General features: G+C 41.1%; 1 protein-coding gene across 2 annotated transcripts in view; it reads right to left on the reverse strand.

Annotated features, from left to right (window-relative positions):
- Nucleotides 1-25,113, reverse strand: part of hsd17b12b (hydroxysteroid (17-beta) dehydrogenase 12b) — a 25,173-nt gene extending 60 nt beyond the window's left edge. Inside the window, exons 1-11 of one of the 2 annotated variants that reach the window (XM_020643208.3) lie at nt 24,796-25,113; nt 18,363-18,409; nt 17,008-17,083; nt 15,776-15,883; nt 15,241-15,305; nt 13,768-13,812; nt 12,104-12,138; nt 8,529-8,610; nt 6,939-7,004; nt 6,570-6,719; nt 1-2,964 (exon numbers count right to left, since the gene is read on the reverse strand). The exon at nt 1-2,964 is cut by the window's left edge and continues 60 nt beyond it. In XM_020643208.3, coding sequence (XP_020498864.1) covers nt 2,857-2,964; nt 6,570-6,719; nt 6,939-7,004; nt 8,529-8,610; nt 12,104-12,138; nt 13,768-13,812; nt 15,241-15,305; nt 15,776-15,883; nt 17,008-17,083; nt 18,363-18,409; nt 24,796-24,973 — 960 coding nt within the window. In that variant the 5' untranslated portion in view covers nt 24,974-25,113 and the 3' untranslated portion in view covers nt 1-2,856. Of the gene's footprint in view, nt 2,965-6,559; nt 6,720-6,938; nt 7,005-8,528; nt 8,611-12,103; nt 12,139-13,767; nt 13,813-15,240; nt 15,306-15,775; nt 15,884-17,007; nt 17,084-18,362; nt 18,410-24,795 lie in introns of both variants that reach the window. The other variant, XM_029279203.2, reaches the window with a different exon arrangement.
- Nucleotides 25,114-26,584: the final 1,471 nt, after the last annotated feature.

Below are 26,584 nucleotides of genomic sequence, written 5' to 3' on the forward strand. Positions count from 1 at the left end.
TGAAGAAAAATAAATGCAGTCGTGTGAATGATACAAGCTATGCTTTGCAGAAAATCATTGCACAATAAAGAATATGTACTTCAAAAATAAAGGTAAAATAATTATGCAAACTAGAGTTTTTGCAAGCACTTTCACTCCATCGAAAGTCTTCAATGTCAGCGCAGAGTCATTCATTGCCATAAATGGTATCCACCAGTAGCAACACTTTCACCAGAATATCACCACCATCAGAGGGGTTGGGAGTCAGGACAGACTACATCCGACAATACTGTTGACATCTGTTGGTACCCACACTGGTTGCAGGGAAGCCAAATAGGTCAATCACGTCACAGTTTTTCATGCGAGAAAATTCCTCTGGAGGAGCTCATCTGGTGCTCCTCCTCAGGCTCTCCACGGTCTGGAGGAAAGACCGCTGGGCCTGGTCCTCCTCCAGGGTGGAGCAGTCCTCCTCCTCCTCCTCAATGATGCCACACTGTACGCACCGAAGGCGGGGCTCACGTTGCCCGGCCCTGCAGACACAAGCTGTGGCCAGGGACTGGGGGAACTCCTCCATCACCAAAGGCAGCAGATGGGCAGGGAGCGTGTCCATGCTGGTCGCCATGCTGGTGAACGGTGGCCCAAATGTAAGGACGCGAAAGCTGGAGACACTGAAGCTCTAGAGGAGCACGGATATGGGATCACTGATAGCTGATCAGCTAAAAAAAAAATCCCCCAAAAATGACAATAATCTGCAAAAAAAAAATGCAATTTTCAGTCAGAGAGAGCGATTTAAAAATCAGTCCTGAGGGTTCAGCTTGATGAAGGATGATTAAAGAGATCCTGTTTTTCTCTCAATGTGCTCTCTTCTGCAAAATCACTCGGTTACTCTGAGCAGGCAGAGAGGACTGTGATCACCACTGAGCTCCTCTTCATATATATACATCCCTGCAACCCACTCGTTTCTTCCTTTGGGCATCCCTCCACACACTCTCCCCTCCTACATCCGCGCCGATGACACATTTCCGCAGCTCCCATACTGGTGCACCGGAATAATCTCCCAGAAACTGTTGGCATGGGAACCGGACAGCGATGTTTGGGAGGGAAGAGGCAGGACGTGAAAAAAGCAACACATTTTGGATGGACTGTGAAAATTATGAATAACGGTTTCAATCACGAAGGGAGGTAATCGGAGCTGATTTGAAGGTTGTAAAAGGATGTCACATATGATACGGGTATATATATATATATATGAAGCATTTTAATGACACAGAAGAGTTTGTGGACCTTTTACAGAAAGGTTTAAGACAGATCGAACTCGACACAGGTGGAGATTTACAGACATTAAAGATGTTTTAACCACAATTGTCCCTTGTTAGAACCTTTTTCATGGATTTCGGCTACAATTGGTTCCCCTCCATGCACTTAATTTTACTCCAATGTGATTTAAAACACTAGTGACAAGAAAGGTGAGACAGAGCACATGAAGCTGGAACACACAAATGAGCGGATGAAGTTATTGAAACGGATATTTATTGACGGCTGCAAGGACAAATGCAAAGCAGTTTTCTAAAGTCAGTACATACTAATGGTTCTAGTTTGCTCTGCTTTCACCCCCAGACAGATATCTTAATACCATTACCCTTGAGAGAAGCACCGGCCTCAAAAACTGATGTTGGTCCCCTTTCACTTTAACAGTTTAGTGTGTGTGAAATGTCAAGTACAAACTTTCCATGTAGAGTAAACAGTAGAACTTAACGCTGATGAAACGAGACTTCTATTTGACATTCTGAACGAACACAACCGAGTCAACAAAACTCACACAGAGAAAGTCAAACATTGTAAGTATTGAAGATTTTAAACAAAGCTTCAATGGTTTGGTTGGACATTCGATCCAATTACACAAGTGAGCAAACTGAGATCAATGTACATTTGATGGACTTGTTTCAACACGCGCACAAACACATGAACAAAGCACATACTCTTTTTTTTTTCCAGGAATATTTGACTGCAATGTGACAGAAATTCATACCAGACCACAACGCCGGTCGCAACAATGAATCCGATAAAACAATTAAGCAAGTGACAAAAACATACATTTTGATTTTTCTACCACCAACCTCTCCCTTTTCCTAATGATCTTCCACATGTTAGTAGTTTGGTTCGATTACACACGCTGTCCCTTTCACCACCGCACTAATACTGGGGAGGAAGAAATGAAGTCAAAAGGCAAAGATTTGAAGTCGGTTCTGAAGAAAAAGAAAAGGTAAATAACTGAGCGCTTCAAACCTTCTGATAAGAAAATATTGCAGAAACAAAAATCCAATAGAAAGACGAGATGAGATAGCTCTGATCACAAAATAAAGCATTCAGCCTGTAAGTGATTGTTTTAAGTTCTTTAGAAAGTGTTAGCATTAAGTAAATCATAAAACTACAGTGTGCAGCTAAATAGCTTTAAGCCAGTCCACACAGCCCAAAAAGCTGGTTCACATACTCGCAGGAGGCTCAAACATTAAGAGGACAACCTCAGAGATCTTAATTATCTTACGCCATCACCGTGTAGGTTTCATTTTCTATGATGTTTTGCAGGCTGTTGGGATTCTTTTGAGTTTCCATGTTAGTGTTCCGTTCATTAAAGCTGATCACTCAATGAGGACCACCACTTTTGTTCAGCATTTTTCACTCAACTGCTTCGGATGGAAAACATGTGGCGGCAACTGGGGCCAGTTTGGCCTCATCTATAACTGGGAGCGTGTGAAGGGTGGTTGCCCAGAAACTGTCACGCTTCCTCCTCTTGGTCCGTGATGATGATGGTAGTCCGATGAGTCGTTAACACAGCTGGTCTCCCCCCTCCTCCCCTGTCTGCTGCGGCACATCCATCTATCCCTGCTTTTGCTTCTTGAGGTAACGAGCGCGCTGGGACAAACCCATCCCCATCACGTAGCTGTTGAGGATCTTGGCAGGGAGCAGAGCTGTAGTCACCCAGCCCTACAGAGGGAAATTACATGGTCAGCTGGTGGCATTTACAAATAACAGATTAGCATTCATTATTAATGTCCAGCCCACAGGAGCAACAACTGTGGCGAGAAAAGGAAAGGAAAATTCAGACGATTGTGTTGTTCATTTTAATGCCACAAAGAAAGTCCCTACAGCGTCTTCACATTTTGACATCCAACAAGTCTTTAGGAAACTAAAAGGAAAACATGCTTACTCTCTGTAAAGACTTAAGTCAAATCTACAATGTGGTTAACGTACCCTGCAGGAAAAATTCACCAAATTTGCATCTCATTTTTAGATATTGTGCACAAGGAGGCAGTTCAAATTACAGCAATGAAATCTTTTCTGCTTCACCCATAATGTCCATTAAGTCGGCTTTGACTCGACAGCTTCGCAGACAATAGCATGGCAGCTCTAACAGCCGAGGAGACCCCCCCTGCTGTGTTTAATTCTCTCCTTAAATAAAGAGCAGTTTTATGAAGCATCATAAATGATTCTTTTCATTGACTTGCTATCCAATTACGTTAATATCTCCCAATACTTTTCTCCCTAAATGCTTTCTTGTCATGCTATGTGCCAAATGACTTTAAATCTTAAGATTGTTGGGGGCCTGGTGGTCGGTGTGCAGAGCCTCTATGTTCGGAGGCTGTAGTCCTCCAAACTGGCGGCCCGGGTTCAAATCTGACTTGGGGCTCCTTTCCAGCATGTCGTTCCCTGCTCGCTCTCTCTCACCAGTTTCTTTTAGAGAGATTAATTCTCTATGCATTTATTTAGAGATAGGACAGTGGACAGAGTCGGAAATCAAGGAGAGAGAGAGAGAGAGTGGGGAATGACATGCAGGAAAGGAGCCACAGGTCGGATTTGACGCCCGCTTGGAGGACTATAGCCTCCGTACATCGGGCGCGCGCACTAACCACCAGTCTACCGGCGTCCCCCTCTCTCCCCAGTGTATGACTCCATCATCCTATCTCTAAAATAAGGGCATAAAGGGCCTCAAAATAAACCTTAAAACAATCGTAAGATCATGCTTCATTTAAACCAAGGTAAAACTGTTAAAGATAATCGATTTTTATCAAACATTTACTGTGGATAGATACTCTGCTTTAAGGCCACACCTGTCTGGTCGAAAAATACGAGTCTTACTATCTTTTATCATAACTACATAACATTTATGCTACCTGGTTGGTCGATGGCATTTTCACAGCAGACCCATCAACAGGATGAATTGGTGTGAAATGTTTCCCACTACTTAAATGCACATATGAGCTTGTAGCTTTATGTGAAGCACCCCTCACTTAACTGTTTTTTTTTTTGTTTTTTTTTATTGTAAGCCATTTAAGACGACATCTTTATTGTGCAGCCGAGAAATATGTTAACTAATTGACTCCAGCCGAGATGACAGAACATCTATTGTTGTTTGCGAGCACGTAAGAGGTTCGCAGCTTTACTGCAGTCCCAATTATTACTCGGAGACGTGGCAGAGCTGTGCTGCACAACTGAAGGGAGATTATCAGATAATCAGAGCACACACACTTAACTGTCTGCAGCTTGTGGTATAGAGTGAAATACAGGGGGCTGATGAAAGGCACGATCTCTGCTGTATTTATGTAGAAACTGCACAGGATCAACAAAGGGCTGGATGGGATTTATTGACCACCTTTAAGCTGTAATGGGAGGGTATTGCTCTGTGTATGTTTATCAATAAACATGAATATTGATATTCAGGTCGCATAACAACAGCAGCATCGGACACAACATGGAGGAGCTGGAGGGAGACAACGACTGCTGCTCTTTGTAACCTCTGCATCAATGAAGACTTCCTCATTTCGGAGTAATTACAGCGAGAGGACGAAGACAATAGTGAAAGGTAGTGGAGCATCCCACTCCATTATTTCAGAGGAGGTTTATCATGTGACAGATGCTTCAGCTACTGTTGACACAATATTAATTAAGTCAATGGAGATGAGCAGGTAGGCAGCTCTTTTGAATACATTGACATTACAGCCTGAGGACGTTTTGGTCCTTTAAACCCAAATCCACAAAAGCCTTTTCAACAATGACGTTAAGAGACATTTGTAGGTAACTCCAAGCATTTCTAAGAATAACAAGTTCCAATTTTAATTTCACACATCATTATAAAATTTGGCTGCGCGGTGGTGCAGTGGTTAGAGCTGTTTCCTCACAGCGTGAAGGTTTTTGGTTTGAATCTCCCGCATTACAGGGAGGGCCCTTCAGTGGGGGGGGGGGGGTTTGCATGTTGTCCCCGGGCATGGGTGGGTTCTCTCCGGGTAATCCAGCTTTCTCCCGAAGTCCACAGACATGCTCGTTGGATTAAATGGTAACTCTAAAAATTGCCCGTAGGTGTGTCTGTCTCTACATGTCAGCCCTTTGATTTTCTGGCGACCAGAGTGTAACCGCGCCTCTCGCCCCACGACAGCTGGGATCAGCTCCAGCCGAGGTAAGAGCGGTAAAGATAATAGATGGACAGACCTATAAAACGTACGTCCATCCTATGCACACATTTCAGGAGGTTTACAAATACAACACAATGATGATATGATACAAAGGCTGTGTCCGAAACCATATGCTACATACTCAAAATATATATACGACATACAGCATACTAATACGGCTGTTAGTGTGCAACAACAATACAACTACCTAGTCATTTTACTATTATTTTCAACGTGTAAAATGTAGGAGGGGGGGGGGGGGAGGGTTTGTACGACCAGTATGCTCCCGTTTCATACTTAAAACTTCTAGCCGATCTAATATACATCAGGGTATTTATCTCATACACAAAGTTGCATACTAAGATTTTAGATCGTACTACATTCCCAATGTGAAGTCACATGAGTATGAATCATATGAAATTCTGTTTGGGACACATCTAATGTACCTGTATCAAACTTTAAGCTTTACAGACTGTACAGAGTGGTCAGCATATACAGAATCTCTTGTACTGAGAAACACGTGTGTGTCAGAGTGCTAACACTGTTATGTTTCTTTCCACGGCCCGACACCGAAGCTGCATCTCAATTCGTCATGCTGATTACATAAAAAGGACAATATGCAGAGGAAGACTTGGCTTTCAGCGGGATTCTAGGTTCCAACTGACTGAGGCACGAGCAGCAGATCATGACTCATTCTGATATTAGTTGTCACTTTTAAATGACAAACACGTGAAGGTCCTCAGTAAAAAATCTGATGCCAACAGAAAAACATTGTTCGCAATGGAAAGACTGTCAGGTATTGAATAAAAAAAGCTTAAATATTTAGATATTCATTGATGTTTTCTCATCGAAAGAGAACATAATTCTATTTTTTAAAGAAATAGTTACATAAACCTTTTCTGCTGCCATCTTAAATGTGTTTTACCTTCTGCAGCTCTGGATCAAGAGCGTGAGATGATTGATGGATCTTTTCAAACTATGCTCAGCTAAAAAAAAAAAAAAAGGGTAATAGCCGACTCCTTGTCCATCATTTTTGAGTTCTTTCAGTTATGAGGTAATTAACATCAACTTCTTGCGGAAGTCGACTCTTGACAAAAGATCTTCTCCTTGTTCTCTCCTCCAGCTTTACATACCAAGACTTACCATAATGGCATGGGGCAGGTAGCCATTGGTCTGAGTCTGCAGCCCCACGGTGTTGAGCTCGGCTGAAACGTAGCGCTCTGGGCTGGGCTTGTCAAGCGTAGCCCGACGGATTTTACTCAGCTTGGTTGCAACAAAAAATGGCAGAACACTCTGAGGGAGGGAAAGAAAAACATGTAAGCTGAACGATTAAAAAAACAATGTTTCTTGTTTTCAAGCTTGGTGGAGTTTCGTTAGTGATCAGACTAAACGTATTCAACTCTGAGAGAAGCATAAAGATCTACAAAAATATATTTATAACTACTTTTTGAAGCACATTTAACCTAGTGGTCTTGTAGCATAATAACTTATGTTGTTTGATTAATGAGTCACCTGAATAATGATGCCTTTGTTCTTGTATTCAGCTTGAAGTCCTCTTGAAAAGAAGTCCACAAATGCCTGTAAAAGAAAACGCCAGGTCAAAACTAACATAATGGTGAGATAAAAGAGGCCAAAGATCTTTCAAAAGAGAGTTGTGACGTCCCGCCATCTGTCTGCATGTCTTTGGTTGGATCGGCTTCGTGTCTTGGCAGACAGAAGGCGGAGTCAGGAAGGACATCAGTGAACTGTGTACACCAGAGTCCATCAGGCCAGTGGCTTCCACTCTGACATCTCTCTCTCCTCTCTTCCTCACAGGCCTTCACCAGCTGCTTTGGTTTTGTTTGCACTTCATGACACTACACCATAGACTGGAAATATTAATGGACGAAGCCTGAGTGACGTCACCCATCTGTTCATGCAGGGGGGGCTCTGGAGGCTCATCGGCAGCAGCCGCCATGTTGGAAATCCTGTCTCAGCCTAACTGTCAGTCAACCTAACGACAGGCTGAGAGCTGGAGCTGAGGCGGGTTTTAAGCCTCTTGACGAACAGTTACATCGCGCCCACCTGTCACTCATGTCAGCTACGCGCCTAACTTTGGATAACACGTATCGTTTTCAAAATCAAAACTAAGCCTTTTTTTTTTTATTTCACCCCCCCCGTACAGTGTGTGCCAGTGATGACAATAACTAATCAGAGGAATTTAGTTTTTTGTACCAGGCTGTAAACATGTTTATTTCTGCGGTAAAAACGTCTGTGGTGTGTGTGTGACTTCCTGTGTTCCTGGAGCCAGACTCAAGTGGACACTCGATGAACTGCAGGATTTTGGACTTCCGCATCGGCTTCATTTGCCGCACTACACTCATCCATACATTGCATTCATGACTGATTTGTCAGATTTACATAAACATGATTGTTTTAAGAGTTCATTTAATAATAAAGTAACTTCCTTTAAAACCTTGTTTCATGTGTGATACCCTCCTTTGTCACTTTCTTTGAGCCCGTTCGTAACAGAGTTCATGTGCAAAGTTCTTTAACTCCTGTTATTGTCAGTGGTAATAAACTGACATCGTTAAATCCAGCATTAGACTAAAGGTTTCCAAGGATGGATTTCGAGCAGCACTTTTAAACTTCCGCAGCAGAAACCAGGATTTAGTGCATAACCATGACCCAGTATTGAAGACCAAGGCAAATTAATCAGCTAAAACTGTGAACAGCAGGCTGTTTTTAAGCTCACAAACTCACGAGACAGTTATAAAACATTATGATGCCACATGCTCCTATAAACAGTTTTAATTGGAGCACTACCTCGGGACCTGAGTTAGTCACCCACTTATTTATATTCAACAATAAAAACGGCAAATATGAAAAAAGACCATCCCTCCCCTTTATCCCAACAACAAAATAAATGTTGAACATCTTTTGTCACCAGAAGATACGTTTCACCTCAGTGTATGTTGGGATATTAGACAGAATAATTCATAACACCAGAACAAAGACAAGGGTCTTTTCTCCTCGTGGATCGCAGCATATGGCGAGGTGTAAACTGTTTATGATGCTGGAGACACTGGATGAAAATGTCGTAAAGCGTTGCACTGATGTTACCTTGGAGGCAGAGTAGACGGTGAGGAGAGGAACAGGGTACATGCCACTGGCAGAGGAGATGTTGAGGATGGCCCCCTGCTTCCTGTAAACACAAGTTAAATGTTTTTACACTGAATAAAAACAAAGAAAGGGAGAAAAGGAGGACATGGAATAAAACACCTTAGCCTTTTAATGGGAGGACAGTGCCTTGCAGTAGTGTTCACTCCCCTTTCACTCTTTGCATGGTGACATAAAATACTTGATTTAACTGGGATAGTATCAGTTTGATTAACCCAGATGCATTATGCTTAGCAGGTGCATATTGTTAATGTTAATGCAAACAGTAAATAAGACAGAAAGGCAGACATCTGTTGAATGCACAAGAATCAATCCCCCCCTGCCGAGTCATCACATGGTAAAAAACTGCATTTTGCTGCAGTTCCAGTAACTGTATTATTACATTTTAGATTCAGACAGCTTTAGTAATCCCAGAAGGACAATTCAGTTTCACAGCCTACCAAGTCATTAAACTAAAACCCTTAAAAACAGGTCGACATGTAGGCACAGTGGAGCTCCCCCCCGCACGACTTAATACTCTCCCAAAATGTGTGTCACTGTAAACAAGGACAAATATTGTAATGGTATATAGGACTTTTAATATTCTACATTTAAGCAGGGGCCTAATTTGTATTCATCAAAGCTATTATTATAACATCACTACACTTATTATTATATTTTCCTTCAACAGTAAAAAAAAAAAACGATATGGTGTCACAATTGAAAACTGATTTGAGAATTTAAGAAACACTGCAGCATAACAAAACTCAATAAAAATACTCTTACAAGGCTTCATCATAGAAACAAGGCTTTAAGGGTTATGTCTCTAACAGTTGTTCACGCCTAGAGGCTGAAATTTGTCGCCCACTAGACTGAATCGAGTCTGCGTTTTCACATATGCACTCCTGAAAAGATCTAGATCATTTCAGGAGGACTGCTCCTGACCTGGCTGTTCACATATGCTCCTTAAAGCTGGAGACTATCCCTGTCAGACGGGAGGGGTACAAAAAAAAGACGCGGAAGTTGCGGACGAAGCAACACAGTCCTCTATACGACGCTGAAATGACAATATTTGCCTTTATATCAATGCTATGTGTAGTCCAACGGAATCACATGTCAACACTAGACGTAATGCAGCCGTTTAATTACATGCAAAGAGATCGTAACGTTTGTGTGTGCATACACACTCACTATGCACCTGCAGGTGTCACAGTATAGAAATATAACTCCCCCCTCCAACTCGCTCGAGGTAAATTCTCCGCAGAATATCCTGCTGCGTTCTCACATCAGCTCACTTGGATTTGCTGGGGTGAAAATACGAGGGTTCTAGCAGAAGAAACTCTGCGGGAAGTCCGAGTGAAAAATGTGGCTTGTTTGGGTTCACATAGACTGTGGAGCAACTCCGAGACTGTGGAAGAACCTTCCTGAGGGTCTGAGAGGAGCCGAGAATATTGAGATTTGTAAACGCAATCTTAAAACTCATTTATTCAGTCTGGCTTTTATATAGTGCTTTATATCAATTCAAATCTTAACATCACTGTATTGTCTTTTTTATTCGACTACAATTTTAAATATTCTTCTATGTATTCATTTTAATATCTTATTGCTTTTATGTGTCGTATTTTATTTTTCAATTTTTTTAAGTCTTAATGGTGTGCATTAGTCTCTCAGTGATTTTATAAACCACTTTTTCGTCAATAACTTTTCTGCACTCTTGTAAAGCACTTTGAACTGCAATTTAATTTGTCTGAAAGGTCCTATATAAATAAAGTTTGATTGATTGATATACAGCTCCTCTGGCAAATATCAGGAATTTTTCCGGAGTTTCCTGCAAATGTGAAAAGGTTATTAGTGATCAGAAATGTGAAATCTTGCTACAGATTCTGCCCTGGATTAATGTCTGGGGTTTTTTCAGGGTTGCTCTGAGGAATAAATTATATTTTTCTGTAAACCAGCTCCAGCTATGCTCCGTCTTTATGCATGGCTTCAATGTTCTTCTGAAAAGGTGAATCTCTGCCTGAGTCTCAAGCCTCTGTGTTTGGCTCCATCCATCTTGCCCTGAAGACCAGATTGAGAGGACCTGCTGATTAAAAGCATCCACACAGCATGACGCCTCTGAAGCCACCGTGTTTCACTGAAGGGACTGTGTGCTCAGGGTGATGTGAAGTGTTGGGTTTTGCCACACATAATATTTTGCACCAGGGGGGAAAAAAAAAGGTCTCATGTGGCCAGAGTCCCCTCTTCCACACATTTGCTTTGTCCCCGAACGGCTTGTGGCAAACTCCAAAAAGGATTAACTATGGTGTTCTTTCAGAGGCAGCTCTCCTCTCCCCACTCGTCCATAAAGGGGAGATTTGTGAAGAGCATGGCTAATAGTTTTCCTGTGGAAAGATTCTCCAACTGAGCTGTGGATCTTTTCAGCTCCTCAAGACATACCATGTGCCTCTTGGTAGCTTCTCTGATTAACACTCTCAGTGGCCTTCTTCTTATGCTGTACTGGCTGTTGTGCCACGTTTTTTTCCCCATTGTTGAGTTAAATGTTGCTCCGTTATTCAAAGCTTCAACCTAACTCTACTCTGTAGACCTTGAGCACTTCATCGCTGACCTAGAAGATGTTTATTTAAACTGAAATAAAATAGCACACTTGTGGACTCTATCCAAGTAAATATGAGACTTCTGAATACAATTGGTTGCAAGTAACTTGGTACCCCGTTTCAGAGATATAGGGAGAAATAAAAAGCACTAGGGTTGTCACAATACCAGAATTTCAAACTTTGATATGATACTAGTAAAACTCAAATGATATTGATGCTTGTTGCAACAACATTAGAGGATCTAGGCATCCAATATTGGGTCATATCATGTCTTTATTATTGAAAACTGCTACAACCTGTCTAAACTGCATAAACACATTGGCAACACTTCAGTATTCAAACTTATTTTTGAGTCTGGGGAAATGGGGAAACATTTGGGGATGTTTTCTAGACCTTAACATCTTTCAAGACAATCAAGGAACCCTGTATAGACCCGTATCTTGGAGACTGACAGAAGTAAATATATGTCCTTTCTTCCATAAGAAAAGATGACAGACATAAAAACCCTGAACCAGCAGGATGTCTTTTACTTAAAAAAAAAAAATCAAAGATTATACATGCAAGAGATTATTTTTGTTCTATGAAAAGGGCTTGTTGGATCTGTGTGAGTTCCTGAAAAAGGCTTGTTACACATACTAAAACCTATAAGAGTTTGTTTAAAGACCATGCACCTAAAATTAAATAATTTGATTGTTTTGAAAAGAGCTAATTGTATTTGTTTGTTGTGATTTCTACATGTATTACTAGCCACAGATCCCCTCAAACTAACTCATTCTGCGTCCAGGAAGTGCTCCTGTGCTTGCATCTTTTTTAAATAATATTAGCTATTATTCATCCAGCCATGTGTGCTGATTAATGCCTTCATGCTGCCGGTAATTACTGAAGAGTCACAGATGACCATGATGTATTAAAAAGCCACTTACTGCTAAAGTCAGACAAACTTACCTCTCCACCATCCCAGGTAGAACAAGACGAGTCATCTGGAAAAAAACAATTAGAGAGAGAGAGAGAGAGAGAGAGAGAGAGAGAGAGAGAGAGAGAGAGAGAGAGAGGAGGCGAGAAGTGTTAGAAACAGAGTAAAAGCGTTGGAGCGACAAAGAGTCTCTAAAAGAGTGTGGGTTGTGGGTTGTGGACAAGTGTGCGGAGGTGTGCATTCACTTTTCTTTTAAACGTGTTCGAGTGTGTGTGTGCGTGTATGTGGGATGTGTGTGGAGTGAAGACAAAGAGAGAGAGAGAGAGAGAGAGAGAGGGAGAGGAAATGATAATGATAGCAGAGGGAGCAGTTTAAAGAAATATTGAATGACATAAATTAAGCGCTAAGAGAGTGGGTGGACTTTAGCTGTTGCTCAGGGAGATGCTGAACATGGAGGAGAGGGACGGAAGTGACTTACTGTGCTTTATGTCACTACGCAGTGCTGTGTGTGTGTGTGTGTGTGTGTGTGTGTGTTAGCACTCTTTATTAGCCGATGAGACTGTCCGACAGTGGATCTCAGCCTTTTTAACCCACTTGGGCAAACTTAACTACACAACAGTCAACCGAGACATCACAGTGGAAAATACAACAAACACAAGAAGTCGTGTTGAGCAGACTTAAAGAATGATTCAACAAATATCTCCTGGAGGTCTCTGAGCTGGCAGCAGAGGAGTACTTTGGCGTTTTCACACACACACACATTCCTGAAAATGTCCTAAAATGTTTGTGAGCATCTAGTGTGAACACAAATGATAGCGGATGATTTTCCTCCAAGACTTCTTCCTGCCAGTCTCTTAGTGAGATTCTGTGTGAAGTCAGAGTGAGCTTATGGGTAGCACAGCAGGTAACACCCAGAAATACTCACAGCTGTAGACGATTATATCACGCCACCAGAGCAAAGAAGTGCACATAGTGAAGCCTTTCTTATTCTTATCTTCTTACAGGAATATTCTTTTCAACTTATTTGTTGATACATTATATGTAGAGGTGGGAAAAAAGTCGATTTATGTAAAAATCAAGATTCTTATCTTCTGATATTCATAAATTCCAAATCTAGACTTTTAATCATGAATCCAGAACCGGTTGGAATCAAAAATAGATTCTGAATCGAAACCACAAAAATCAAAATCGAATCGTGAGACACCCAAAGATTCCCAGCCCTGATTACATGTAGCATTGATGTAAAGGCAAGAACTGTCATCATAGTGTCAGACTCTGTTGTGTCATCCACTTTCTGTGGCTTCCCCCCCCCCCCCCCCCCATGTCTCTTTAAAACCCTCCCCTCCCGCCTGACAGTGAAAGCACCCCCCCAGAAGTGCACACGAGAACAAGCGAGCTCTCAGAGGCAGCACACTCGACTCATTTTCCTGAGTGCATGTGTGAAAACAAATACCAGAGCATTTACACCTCTTGAACTTTTGTATTCTTTTGAAACAAATGTGGAAAAAAAAAAAAATGTAGTCTCTTCAAGTGACAGCTGGGCTATCAGGTTTGTAATTACCCAAAGAGATACTTCTACTCTATATCTCACTGAACTGAAAATGTAAAAACTAAGTGTGACTTTAGACGGGACCTTATTCTGTTGATCAGCGTCAAATGCCTTCATGATATCAGAGTTTAAAAGAAGTGCACTCACCTGACACACTGACGTTATGTTGATGTTGATCATGGTGTCGATGAACTGAAAGAAGAAGAAGAAGAGGAGCATGATGACATTATTAGCATATTGTGTGTTTGTGCATTCACTCAACTTGTTGACAGCCTTATCCATTACGTATAAACTGCTGGTATTGAAGATGTTGCCCTTTGTTTTTTTGTTTTTTTTCTGAGGGACAGATTTCTTCTGAAGTGTCTGAAAAGCTCTAAACCCTGAAGAACAATAATTTCACTTCTGTAATAATCTCTTCTAACTGTAAAATGAAACAGTGCACACAGTGTCTTAAAAAGTGAACTTCTGAACAGTAACGCTCACCATTTCACCACAGTGTGTCTTTGCTGAGTTCATGACTTCTCTCCACGTCTGCTGCTGTTACACCAGGTTTTTTGCATCACTTGGGATTTGCTACTTGTTGCCATTTTTAAGAAATTATTAAATAATATTAAGAAATCCATTACAAATATTTTTCAGTATCTGATGAGGTCTTACTCAGCTGACCAAAATAATACAGTTTTCCTAACTGTCAGATCTCTATCTGCACTGAAAGACTGCAGGTCTCATTTGGCCCCATTGCAATTCATATATTAAACAGCAATTAGCCCTTTGGCCCTGTGTCCACCTGGCCTTTTTTCAGGCAGAAAAGCGCTGGCTGTGCACTCAGGAGCGCTTGAATGAAGCACTGAGAAGAAAGCGCTGCACGTCCATACACGTCTCTATGACAACAGTCTGTTGACAACGGCTGCGGTGTGACCGACCCGGCTCCGTTACTTTTAACTGCACGCTTTTTATTTGAGATTGTTTATTTACCGATCAGACACGGAGCAAAGAGGATGTGGGTACAAGACAGGATCAGTAGGCGGCAAAAATACGGCGAATACCATACATTTGGAAAAGAGCACCGTGACGTCAAGATGGCTTTTCTGAAAAGTTTAAAGATTTTCGACTTGAGTGCTCGGAGCAAAAAAGACGCTGGGCTCTGTGGTTTCACTCCAGGCGTCTGACTGCTGCTGCAGACGCTCTCTAAACAACTGAAAAACGATGCTGCCGCTCAGAGAAAAACACCTCAACATTGTACTTTACATATCTTAGTAAACATTTCTATTTTGGTTTGAGCTCTTGATTGAGTTTTTTTTAACGTTGCTTTCATTTGGGTTTTACGCTGATGTTGTCCTTCTATGTGTTGTCTCCTGTGTGCTCCTGATGCAAAACTAATTTCCCCTTAATAAAAGAATCTGAATCTGAACTTGAACCTTTTTGAAATCTAAACTTTATTTAAATAATTAAAGAAACAAAACACAAGGACATGAACTAGATGGTATAGGGTGTGCTGTTGTTACCACTTCTAATAATTACAATACTGTACAATGTTGTACTACCATTTCATTCTGAATCTGTCTGTATAATAGAATCATTTATACGTTCATGGCACATAGAAAAAAATCTTCAACTTACAGAATCCAGATTGGGGACGTTGAGGAAGAATTCAGGGTAAGAATAAGAAATTCCCACGTTGTTCACTGGTGACAAAAGAAAGAAAACACAACACTCTGATTCTGTGTTGATATGTGGAGTGTTATTCCTCTTCCTAATCTTAGGAGGGCAGCAAAGGGCTGAAAAAGACGAGCTAACTTAACCTCCATGATAACATGAAAAGTGCATTATCCAACATTCCTGACGTCTGTAGGCCTCGGATTGAGTCTGCATTTTTAATCTTCTCCGTTTTATTCAAGTGGATGAAAAGTACGCTGGCCTGAGCGGGTGCCGCACGGTAACCCAGAACTCGTCCTTCTAAATTTAGGAGGGCAGAAGAAGCCAGGATGTCATGAACCTCCATGGCTACCTGAAGTCTGTTTATCATTGTTGTGATTGCACAACATTCTTTATATCTGCAGACCCTCGATGATTCAGACTGGAATTCACATTTTGTATGGCCTTTAATCGAATTCTATGAAAAGAGAAGGGGCCGAAGCATCTGCTGCACGCTTACCCAAAACTCCAATCTCCAGTCCTGTGAGTGCGTCTTCAATCTTCGAGTAGATATCCACAGCGCTGAAATCGGCTGCGATGGTTTTGGTCTCCACACCACATTTACTGGCTGAGGGCAGGAACAGAAAGATACTTTTTATGCATTTTTAGAAACCAAAAAAACTGAAATAGTCAGCACTCCTTTTTGTAAAGAATTTAAAAATGGCCAAACTGCTAAGTAGACATTAGGACAATATGCTGAGTGATTAATTAGCAAATATTAAAGTTTGTTCCATTTCAAGCCTCTCTGTTTGTAACATCTCTCCTTAATCCCAAATAATACCAAACAGCAGAAGCGCTTTCCTTTATCACCACGATGCCTCTGTCCAACACGTTTTCCTCGCTCCTTTCTTCCCTTCTTCCTCAGCCACCGTGCTAGATAACCTTGCAGTCACCACCACACTGACACTAATTAATCCGAGGGTAATTGACGGCTGGCTGGGGCTTTATCTGATTGTTCAAATGGTGTCAATTTATGGCCCATGGACCCAGATTTAAAAAATTAACGGTGCTTATAAACCGGTTTGTGTTAAGTATGTTCACATCCTGATCATGATTCAATGCATTTTTTTGTTTGGGGGGGGGGGGGGGAGAGAGACGGCCTTGCTGCTAACTAACAGTCACTTGGAAAGGGAAGAGCAGAGCAGAAGGGAAATAAAATCCTTCTTCATCAATGAGGATATCCCTCCCTCAAGAGGAAGCTTTCATTTAATTGGACAGATTCACTTTCAGCTCCAGTAGGAGGCTTTACTGCCTCATAACCGAAAGCATCAGAGTCCAGCTGCTGCTCCTCTCTTTAGAAAGATCAGTTGTGGAAAACGTGCAATTCAACGCAACCTCCTTCATTTGTTTGTTTGCCCTGTGAGACGGTCTCACAGAGCAATATGGTTACAACATTTCCTCTGAGGGATAAATGGTGTGTTATCAAGACTGAATTCCAGCCTGGTGACGGTCTTCTTTTAACGGTTTATTAGTCTTTTGCACTTCTTGGACCACAGCTACTGTTGATTTCCTCTGACTGTAAAACCTGAAATAAGCTCAACTGATGGGGCAAATCAATTTATATCAAGATGAAACGTCTCCACAAACCTCTTCATTTCACTCATTCCAGTCAACATCCCCCCCCCCTCCTCTATTTACAGTGCATTTTGAAAAATCAATAAAAATATAGAATATAAAAGACATAACACTCACCGATCGCCTTGGACACATCGTCCAGCTTCTCCTGAGAGCGGCTGATCAGCACGATGGAAAAGCCTCTGCGGGCAAGCTGCAAACACACATTGGATAAAAGAGACACTTAATGCACACAGGCGTGGTGATGCAAGTCAGCACTTTGGTCTGGAGTGTCTATCTTCTTTCTTCTGTTGTGAATATCTTCTGATTATCGGCTGTTCAAAAATCCTTCCCCAAGTACTTGAATATTCAGAACTCCACCCAGGTGAACTGTTTCAGGAGGTTTGTAGATAACATTGTGAGACGGATTTATAAAGTGTGTTTATGGAAATCTAATTTATTCGGAGCACAGACAGCCGAGCGGTTATGTCCCGTACCTAATCTATAGAGGCTATAGTCCTCGTCAAAGCGACCGTAGGTTTGAATCCAACCTCGGCCCTTTGCTGCATGTCTTCCCCCACTCTCTCCTATCCAAACATTTCCTGTCTCTCTTCAGCTGTCCTATCTAATAAAGGCAAAAGGGCCCTAAAAGAGACATCTCTTTTAAATACAGTGTTTACCTCAAATTTCTGTGTTGGTAATTTGAAAGATTGTCCTGAAATAATCCAGTCACTGAGTCACTGTAATCCTCGCTCTTTCAGCTTTGACATTTGTTTGATACCTGTGATTTGCTTTAACATTTGTACATTCAGTTGACAGGTCTTTCAGTGTCATTTTTTTTTTTTTGTTGAGTATGTGGTTTGGCAAATGTGTGCACTCACATCAACACATCAAACTGCAAGCGCAAAGCAAACATGTGTGAGTGTCTGTCTGAACGTTTTCTTAAAAGGAAACATTTGGAAAAGTTTTTTATTTTAGGCTTATCCTTGTGACAGAGCATTTGGTACCCAATCAGCATACTCAAGTTAAATATAGTATAGTTGCTAAACGGATACTTTAAGTTAATAAAGAGTCGAGTGGGGCCTAGTGGTTAGCGTGGACGCCCCATATACAGAGACTGTGGTCCTCCAAACGGACGGCCTGGGTTTGAATCCAACCTGTGGCTCCATTCCCGCATGTCTTTCCTCACTCTCTCTCTCCCTGATTTCTGACTCTGTCCTGTCTCTAAATAAAATAATTAATTGATTTAGTTTGATCTGAATAAACTTAATTGCAAAGATTCCCGATATCAAAGAAGGGAGGAGAAAATAAACCAAAATAAAAAACTAAAACTAAACAATATATCCAACAGACACACTGAAATCACAACCAACATGTTTATGTAAAATTAACTGAGTCTGACAGAGAACGAGAGACAAACACCAAATCCCCCCCCGCCCCCCTTCTCTCTCTCTCTCTCTATGACTCAGGTCAGGAGAGTGAACATTTCTTACCTCCTCAGCGTAGGCTTTCCCAATCCCATCAGTGGCCCCCGTCACGACTGAAGGGAGAAACAGACAGAGACACAATTAGAGCACCAGAACGTATACAAGTCAAATATTAAAAACATAGAAAGATATAGAATGTATAGTTAATTAAACGGACAAAGAGAGGTTGTCCTTTTGTGTTTTCTTATATTGGTAATTAGGAGCCTTTTCCAAAGCGTACAAAGCTGAGGATATAATTGGACATAAGTATGCATACCGGGGGTGACTGCACACTTTCCCCTGGGCATTTACAAAACAAGACGAAGAGAAAGGATCCACACGTTCAGAGTAAATCTCTAAGAAGCCTTTAACTTGTGGCAATAGGCAGATTAAACAGAACTTCCTGCTTTTTGTTAGCTCTGCTGCCTCAAAGACAGAGCTCACTTTAATCTGAAATGTGCTTCATTAGCTCGAGCTGAATGGCTTTTTCTTTACATAAATAGATATATTTAAGAAATCTGCAACCAGGGTGGAATATTTCCTGCTGTGTGTGTGTGTTAAAGTAATAACCATTCTCATTGTTTTTCCTTGGTTTGAAGTGTAGAAGAAGCCCCATAATCAAGGAAAACAAATTTGGAAATACTAAGCAATGTTAGCAAACAATGATGAAAAAAAGACAAAGAGCGCCACCTACAGGGCGTTATAAACAACATAATGGGGTGATAAAGACGTCAGGGTAGTGGACAGTTTGACGGACAGGTGAAGAATCCAGATGCTTGGAGAGCTTTAGAAAAATAGAAAAAAAAAATGGTCTGTTATGGGTAAAGGCCTGAATGTCAGTGCAGCCAGATGTTCTGCAGGACGAGGAACATGGGAGCGCAGCCGAGGTGAATAAGGACGAGGATAGAGAGAAAGAGAGAGAGAGAGAGAGAGGAGGAGGGAGGGAAGGGAGGGAGGGAAGGAGGAGGAAAGTTAGGTCCTCTCTGTCATCGGTGGCAGTCGAGCGAGCGGATGCCCTGGAACTGCCTGGCACAAACAGCAGCAGCAGCAGGGGTCTATTTATAGCGACTGCCATCTTTCAGAGGAACTATTCATCACACCTCTGGCTAAATATAACAATAAGTGGAAGAGGAGTGGGATGGAGCGTCAGGCCAATACAACATGTCCCTGTGTAGCCTATGAAGCCCGGCTCAAAAGACATCATTGAACTTATCCTTTTGTAAAGTTATGTGTTGCTTTGCATCTTGTGTTATCGGGGTCAGATGCGTGCAATAATTCTTGTTGTTTTTATATAGCGCTGTTCTGACCTACTTAAGTACACTTAAGATAGGAACAATAGTGCGTCTGTCAATCACTCTGGATTGATGACAGTGAGCTGTAAAGCCTATAGGGTCCTCTAGAGGGGCCTTTAGACTCGTAGGCTCATTGAGTACTACATATAGTGAACCGACGGGCTGAGATCGTATTAAAAAAATAATACTTTAGTCGGGGCGTTGGTGGCGCAGTGGTTAGTGTGCGCGCCCCATGTATGGAGGCTGTGGTCCTTCAAGCGCGACGGCCCAGGTTTGAATCTGACCTGTGGCTCCTTTCCCGCATGCGATTCCCCACTCTCTCTCTCTCTCCCTGATTTCCGACTCTGTTCACTGTCCTGTCTCTCAAATAAAGGCACAAAACGCCCAAAAATAAATCCCCCCCCCCCCAAAAAAAACCTTCAATCAAAGTCAAATAAAGATCAGCGCACTAAGTTATAGGGGTGTAGATGGCCTAGCGGTTAGTTCGCACCCCATGTACAGAGGCTGTAGTCCTTCAAGCGCGACGGCCCAGGTTCAAGTCCGACCTGCGGCTCCTTTCCCCTCTCTCTCTCCCAACTTCCTACTCTGTCCTATCAGAATAAAGGTTAAAGGCTTAAAATAAAAAAAACTCTAAGTTAGAAATGAAGAAGATATTAACACACACAAACTTTGGCATCTATTACCCTGACAATTTTTAACTCAAAAGTAGATTTCCCTCCATAGACTGAAAATGAAAATGATTGAAAGGAGTGAGCAGGTTTCAACTTTTTGCTCCCTCTTCTTTTTTTTTTAGCAGTTGTCAAATGTTGAGTATACTAAATAAAAAGATATTGGTATAATCTCGCTTGGTATTTTATTGACAGTACAAATGTACCAATCCAAATATTTTCTCTGCTCACCGATTTTAGAACATTTAAAACTTTAAAACTCACAGCTTGCACAAGACTCACTTTCATCTAGGAAGGAAAAAAAATCAGGAGGCCAAGGGTTGCTATGGCAACGGGAGAATAATGACATTGATTCGAGAAGTATTTTTTTTTTAATGTGAACTGGTCAGAGACGCTGCTTGTCAACAGGCAAGGCAGGCAACTGCTTGGAGGCCCCTGACCAGTAGGGGGCCCCAGAGGGCTGACAAAATGTAAACTAAAGCAGCGATCCACAATGTGCAAATTTTTGCAATGACAGTAGGAAACCTCCCTAAAAAGGACCACATCTGACAGCATTCACTCCCCCTCCCCCCCAAAATAGATTTTTGCCCTGGACCCCAACAGAATCTACAACCGCCACTGGAACTGGTCAAATAACGGCCTGATACCTGATCCTCTTAATAAGGTCAGTGTCAGCGTTGATGCCGTATAAGTTTATCATCTCTATCTTATCACTTGTTTTGATGCACAGCTTGATTTTGTTTACATTTTTAGCTTCTATAAACAAAGAATAAACCATGTTTAATATTGTTGATGTGGTATTTTTTTCTATATAACTGAGTAATACACACCTGATAGGATGTTTTTCATAACAAGCTTTGTGCTGTTGCCAATGTCTGACACAAATATCCCTGCAGAGAAAATATTGTTTATTTTAAGCAGACGTTGTGACCGTACTATTTCAACATTATTCATTCTTCCTCGTTGGTCTGTCTGCCCTTTGCTGTACCCATCTACTCTTTTGTGTGATCTTCCTGAGTACAGATGATGCCGAGGTGCCGAGCATCCTCCGGGGCTGCAGCCGAGCCAAACAGAAGGGAGAGGGGGAGGAGAGAGGAGAGAGAGAGAGAGAGAGAGAGAGAGAGAGAGAGAGAGAATGACAAACACGAACATGGGGGATCCTGGGGGCAACTAAAAATAGCACAGGGAAGAGGAGGGGAAGCGATGGAGAGTCTGCAGGCACTGTGATGAAGAAAACATAGGCCGGGTTATTTTTAGCTGTTTTAAGAATGAACTGTTTTTGCAGTCAGAACAAAAAAAAAAAAAAGCTTTTACAGCTGAGTGCATGTTCCCTTCAGTCAAATAAAACAGGATGCTATTTTAGGAGGTGCTGTCTTCTGAAGAAGTAGGTTAGACTGGCTAGGTGTTCTCGTGATAGTCTCACGCTATGCTTCGCTCTTTGGATGGTGGAGATGTTAGCCAGCGTCATTGTTTTGTTAGACACAAGTGAAGGACGGGGAATAAAGAACATATCTCGTACGGCATATTGAGCAACTTCTACCGTTATCCCATATTTGTGAAATGAAAAGTCATTTTTTTACGTACTGACTTTGCTTTCTTTTACCTTGAGAAATAACAAGACACACATTTGTCGCTGGATAGCCTAGCCTAGCGGTTATGTTATGCGCACATGGAACAGAGGCTACAGTCCTCATCGCAGTGGGTTCAAATCCGACCTTGGCCCTTTGCTGTATGCTCCCATATACAATGGGAATGTGTCAGTATTTACTGCGTTAGCTGCAGCCCTAATATAAAAAAGGTACAATAATGCACATTCACTTAACAAGAACAATTGGGACAACTCTATATGCATTTACTTTTATAATATTTGAAGATCATTTTTTTGGATTAGCAACTATGCTCAAGCCTTACATGCTGATATGTGCAACATAAAGGCTAACCCTAACCTCACAGTCCAATTCAAAAGGAGGAAGCTAGCTACAATGCTCAATAGTTTGTATTTAAAGGTGCTAAGCTCATATCCGTGTACTTTTATTAATTTGATGTAATATTCATATTTAAAATGAAAAATTCTCTAAAAACATAATTTGCAAAAATGTTTACTGTCATCATTCCAAAGCCTGAAGTTGGATTCTATGAAATATCAGTCAGTGTGAAAAGTCAAACATCAGCTGAATGCCTCTGATTATGATGCCATTACAATGGCTGTCTGTTAAACAACCACGGACTTCTTCTTCTTCTTCTTCTACTTCTACTTCTTCTACTTTCTCTCACTTTCTTACTCTCACACAACGTTAGACTCGGGTACCAGTGAACCGGAATCCTGACATTCTTACATCACATTTATGAATGGCTCCAGTTCCTGGTTACATAATCAGGCCGTCCTCTCAATCAAGTCCACTTCACTGGGACAAAGTTTGTGAATGAAAGCGGCAGCAGAGGCTAAAGGGGGGGGGGCTCCTTCGCCTCGTTGGGTATTCTGAATCACTTTGCATGTGTGATCCAAAAATAAACACCCGCGTGATGCTGCGCTTCCATTTTTAGCTGCACGCCAAAAGATCAAAAGGCAACCGCAGCTCTGCAACCTGAAAAAAACAAAACACTTGGGTTCCTCTCGCAGACTGATGCGTCTGTGACTGCACATGACACTGTGAATAGAGACTCGGAATCAAATGGTGAATACTGAGGAGCAATGTGTGCAAGTAATAGGATAAAAAGCATGCAAAAATAATTAAGGACTGCTTAAAAATATGCAAGGCAAATTTACTCCAAAATGGATTTTTATCTTGTGATTTCTTTGTGGGTTGCAGTGTAATATCACTGAATCCAGAGCACTTTTTGTATATCTTTCCTTCTCTTGTCTTTCTTTTAGAAAACTTCTCATATCTGACCGTTTGTGTATTATGAGGTGAACTTTGCACATCAGACCATCTGACGTTGAAGCAATCCCAGCAGTCTGTTCAAACGTCAAGGTTTCGGGACTGAGAGCAGGCTGCACAGATGGACAGCAGTCAGAGTCGGATTTGATAATCCCCTCCTCCAGCCATAATCCAATCACAAGCTTTACAAGCGTTTACGTCCGATGACGAGGAGCTGATCATTTCCTGCCAATTCCTTATTTCCTGCATAATGCAGCAGAGACTAACACTGTCGTCTGCAGATACAGACAATCACAAGTATGAACTATTAAGTTATTGAAACAGCACAGCATGGCACTGCTTTTTTTTTTAATGGCACAAATGCAAATAAACTGGGTCTTCTTGTATTATACATGTATCGCTCACTTTAGTACAACTGCTCAATCTAATGCAATTCAACACAACAGCTCTGCCCTAAATGATTCCTTTGTTATGTACATGATGCATTCAAAGTTAATGACATTGTTGTAAATTAGGTCAACTAAACGTTTGTTTCTGAAGTCAGGCGGGTAGTACAACTTTAGAAACTCCTCCCAATAAGATGCATTGAAATAAAACATTCAGAATGTATTAAACATCGTATTTAATCTCAAATTGAAGGTGAGTCTAATACCAAACTACTTTGTGAGTGGGTGTAGTATACTTTGTTAAGTTGTGATGAAGGCTGTCTAAATACAGACGCATTAGAAGTCATACTGACAGTTGTACAGATGATGAAATGCGCGTCCTCAGACAGAGGAGCTTGCTCAATGGCCCGTTATCTAACTGATAAAAGATGTGTTTGTTCATCTCTGACCGCAGAGTTTTATCAAATGAATGCAATGTTTAAAGGCTTTTTGATAAAAAAAAATTTTTAAAAAGTGTTGTTTGCTAAAATTAACAACATTGAGGTATTTTGCTCGCTGGAGATCAGTACATGGTTAGATAAGGTACACAATGCTGCATGTACATTCATGCCAAATGTGGGTCTGGAGATGCAACAATATATTTATATTTTTCAACCAGAAGAGGTCAGTGAACAGTCTTATGTCGCCTATGTTTTACATTCACTGTGACACAAAATAACTTGGGCATACATGTAGAAATGTGAGACTGATTTAATAAAAAGCAAAAAAAAATAATAATTAAAAAAAAGATAGACCACATAGGCTACACACCACACACACATTGTAAGGATGCATTGTGTACAGGCATGATATTTATGCTGATTTCTGACTGTGTTGCCGCTCCAGGATTCACAATGTGATGCTTGTCCTGCTTTGTGTAGGAGGAGGATGACAGACAAAGTCATGTATAGTCAGCTCATTCATCACCGTGTTGTTGCTGCTCTTAATAATTCATGTGAGCGCAACTTTGTGCGAAACCAAATCCACCTCCATGCACAACAAAAAAAAAATAAAAAAAATACAAATTCCAACATATTAATTCCGGTTAGATATTTGGAAAGGATTATTTATCTTTAATTCAATATAATTGTCTTCGTTCGTCTTATTTTGCAATTATTTTTACTTATTTCAGTTGAGATAAACGTATTAAAGTTGTTTTTTTTTTTTTTTTTTTAATGACTAAGTAGTTTTCTCACCTGCCCATTTGCCCAGTTTGGCGGGGGACACGAGCCGTCCGTTCCCCAGCACCCACACCCTGATCCCGGACAGCAGCCGGCACACGGAGCACACAGAGAGCCAGGCCGCGGTCAGAGCACCGAGACACAGCAGAGGCGTCTCCACCGCCCGGAACAATGCTTCTCCTCCGGACGCCATGTGTACACCTGCTCCACGCACACAAACACCTCAGTCTGTCTGTGTAACACCTGATAACATTAACGCCCGGACTGAAACTCTTGTGTTTTAAAGTAGCAAGGCGGATGCATGCAGTCAAAATTCTAAATATTACTTCCGTGTCGGACACTTCCGCGTGTGGGCATGGCTGCGTGTCATTGGTCCATTCGTCTTCTTCAGTTCGTAGTACCTTTATAGCAGATTCAAGAAACTAGAGTATTACTACCATCTACTGTTGCAAACAGTCACCTCTGTCATCAGCCCCACATATCTAAAAAAAAAAAAGCGAGCTTCCTAAGAAATAGGCGAAAGCAAGTGTTGTAATAATTTGATATAAAAATGTAATATGAGTGAATATTAATTCTGTGTATATTAAATGGAAAAGAAAATCCGATTTTTTTAAAGGCTACCAGTTACAGACATTTAAATGACTCCTCATCAGGGTTGCTGTATGGTGGAGAAAAGATACGGATTATACCAAAAGATTAGAATATTGATATTTTCTTGATATCTTTAATTTCATGGGGCCTAACATCCCAGTCACCCCTCCCTACTTGTCATCCTGACATCTCTGTAGTTTTATCGAGTCCTTAAGAGATTTGTCATGTTCTGTTTTGCTACTTCATCTTCGTTAGTTGAAATATCTGCAATATTTATTTTTCACAAATGCCAACATGCATCCAAAACCAGAGCAACATGTGAGCCCAGAGTACTGGGATTTTACACTTTTGTCTTTTCTTTTAATGGCTGCACATGTATATTCCACAAGCACCCAACAATCTGTATTTGACTTTCAAATGTTATTTTGAAATGTTCTGTATTCTCTGTTAATTTGAAATGTATTTCACTGTTTTATTTGTTTCATGACTGCTCTTACCTTGTGTGTCTACTTAGATGTGTCTGACATTGAACATTAATGATTTATTTAATATATGAAATATTCATGCCAAAACCCAGAATGTGTCACCCATCGAGGAAATACTTTATTCTCTGCAGAAATAAATCAATGATAAACCGACGTGTCGGTGGGTAACTTGATTATTTAAGACAGTAGATACAGACAGTTGTTCAACAGGTATCATCCGGATGTTTGAAACACCTTTACTTATTAAGTTTACATCTTATATTTCTGCACAGTACTCCTAAACTGAGTAACATTTAATACCTTATCTAAAAATGTGAATGACAAAAAGACTGAGACTAAACAGGACGAGTGGAGACCAGAGCTGACCTCTGAAACCTGTTTCAATCCGGTTTAATCAGTTTATTTTTAGTCATTTACATTTTTAGATAAAGCTTTGCACCCTGACACTTGATACCGCGACAACAGGTATCTACACCTGTTGTGATAGATACAATTTGTGCTGAAACACAAATGAAACAAAATGAAACACTTATGTTGCACTTCAGATTTGTTTGTGTTTGTTTAGGTTTACATGTTGAAATACTTAATTAGAAAAAACTGTAACAAGAAAATCTAACATGTAATTCCAGCCATTTATGATTGCATTAATCAAAAAAACAAATCTAAATGTGTATCGTGTGTATGTATAATGAAGGTGCAACGCAACCTTTTGCATCCTCGTAGAAGCG

This window comes from Labrus bergylta, chromosome 3 (assembly GCF_963930695.1).
Source record: "Labrus bergylta chromosome 3, fLabBer1.1, whole genome shotgun sequence".
In the NCBI taxonomy this organism is placed as follows: domain Eukaryota; kingdom Metazoa; phylum Chordata; class Actinopteri; order Labriformes; family Labridae; genus Labrus; species Labrus bergylta.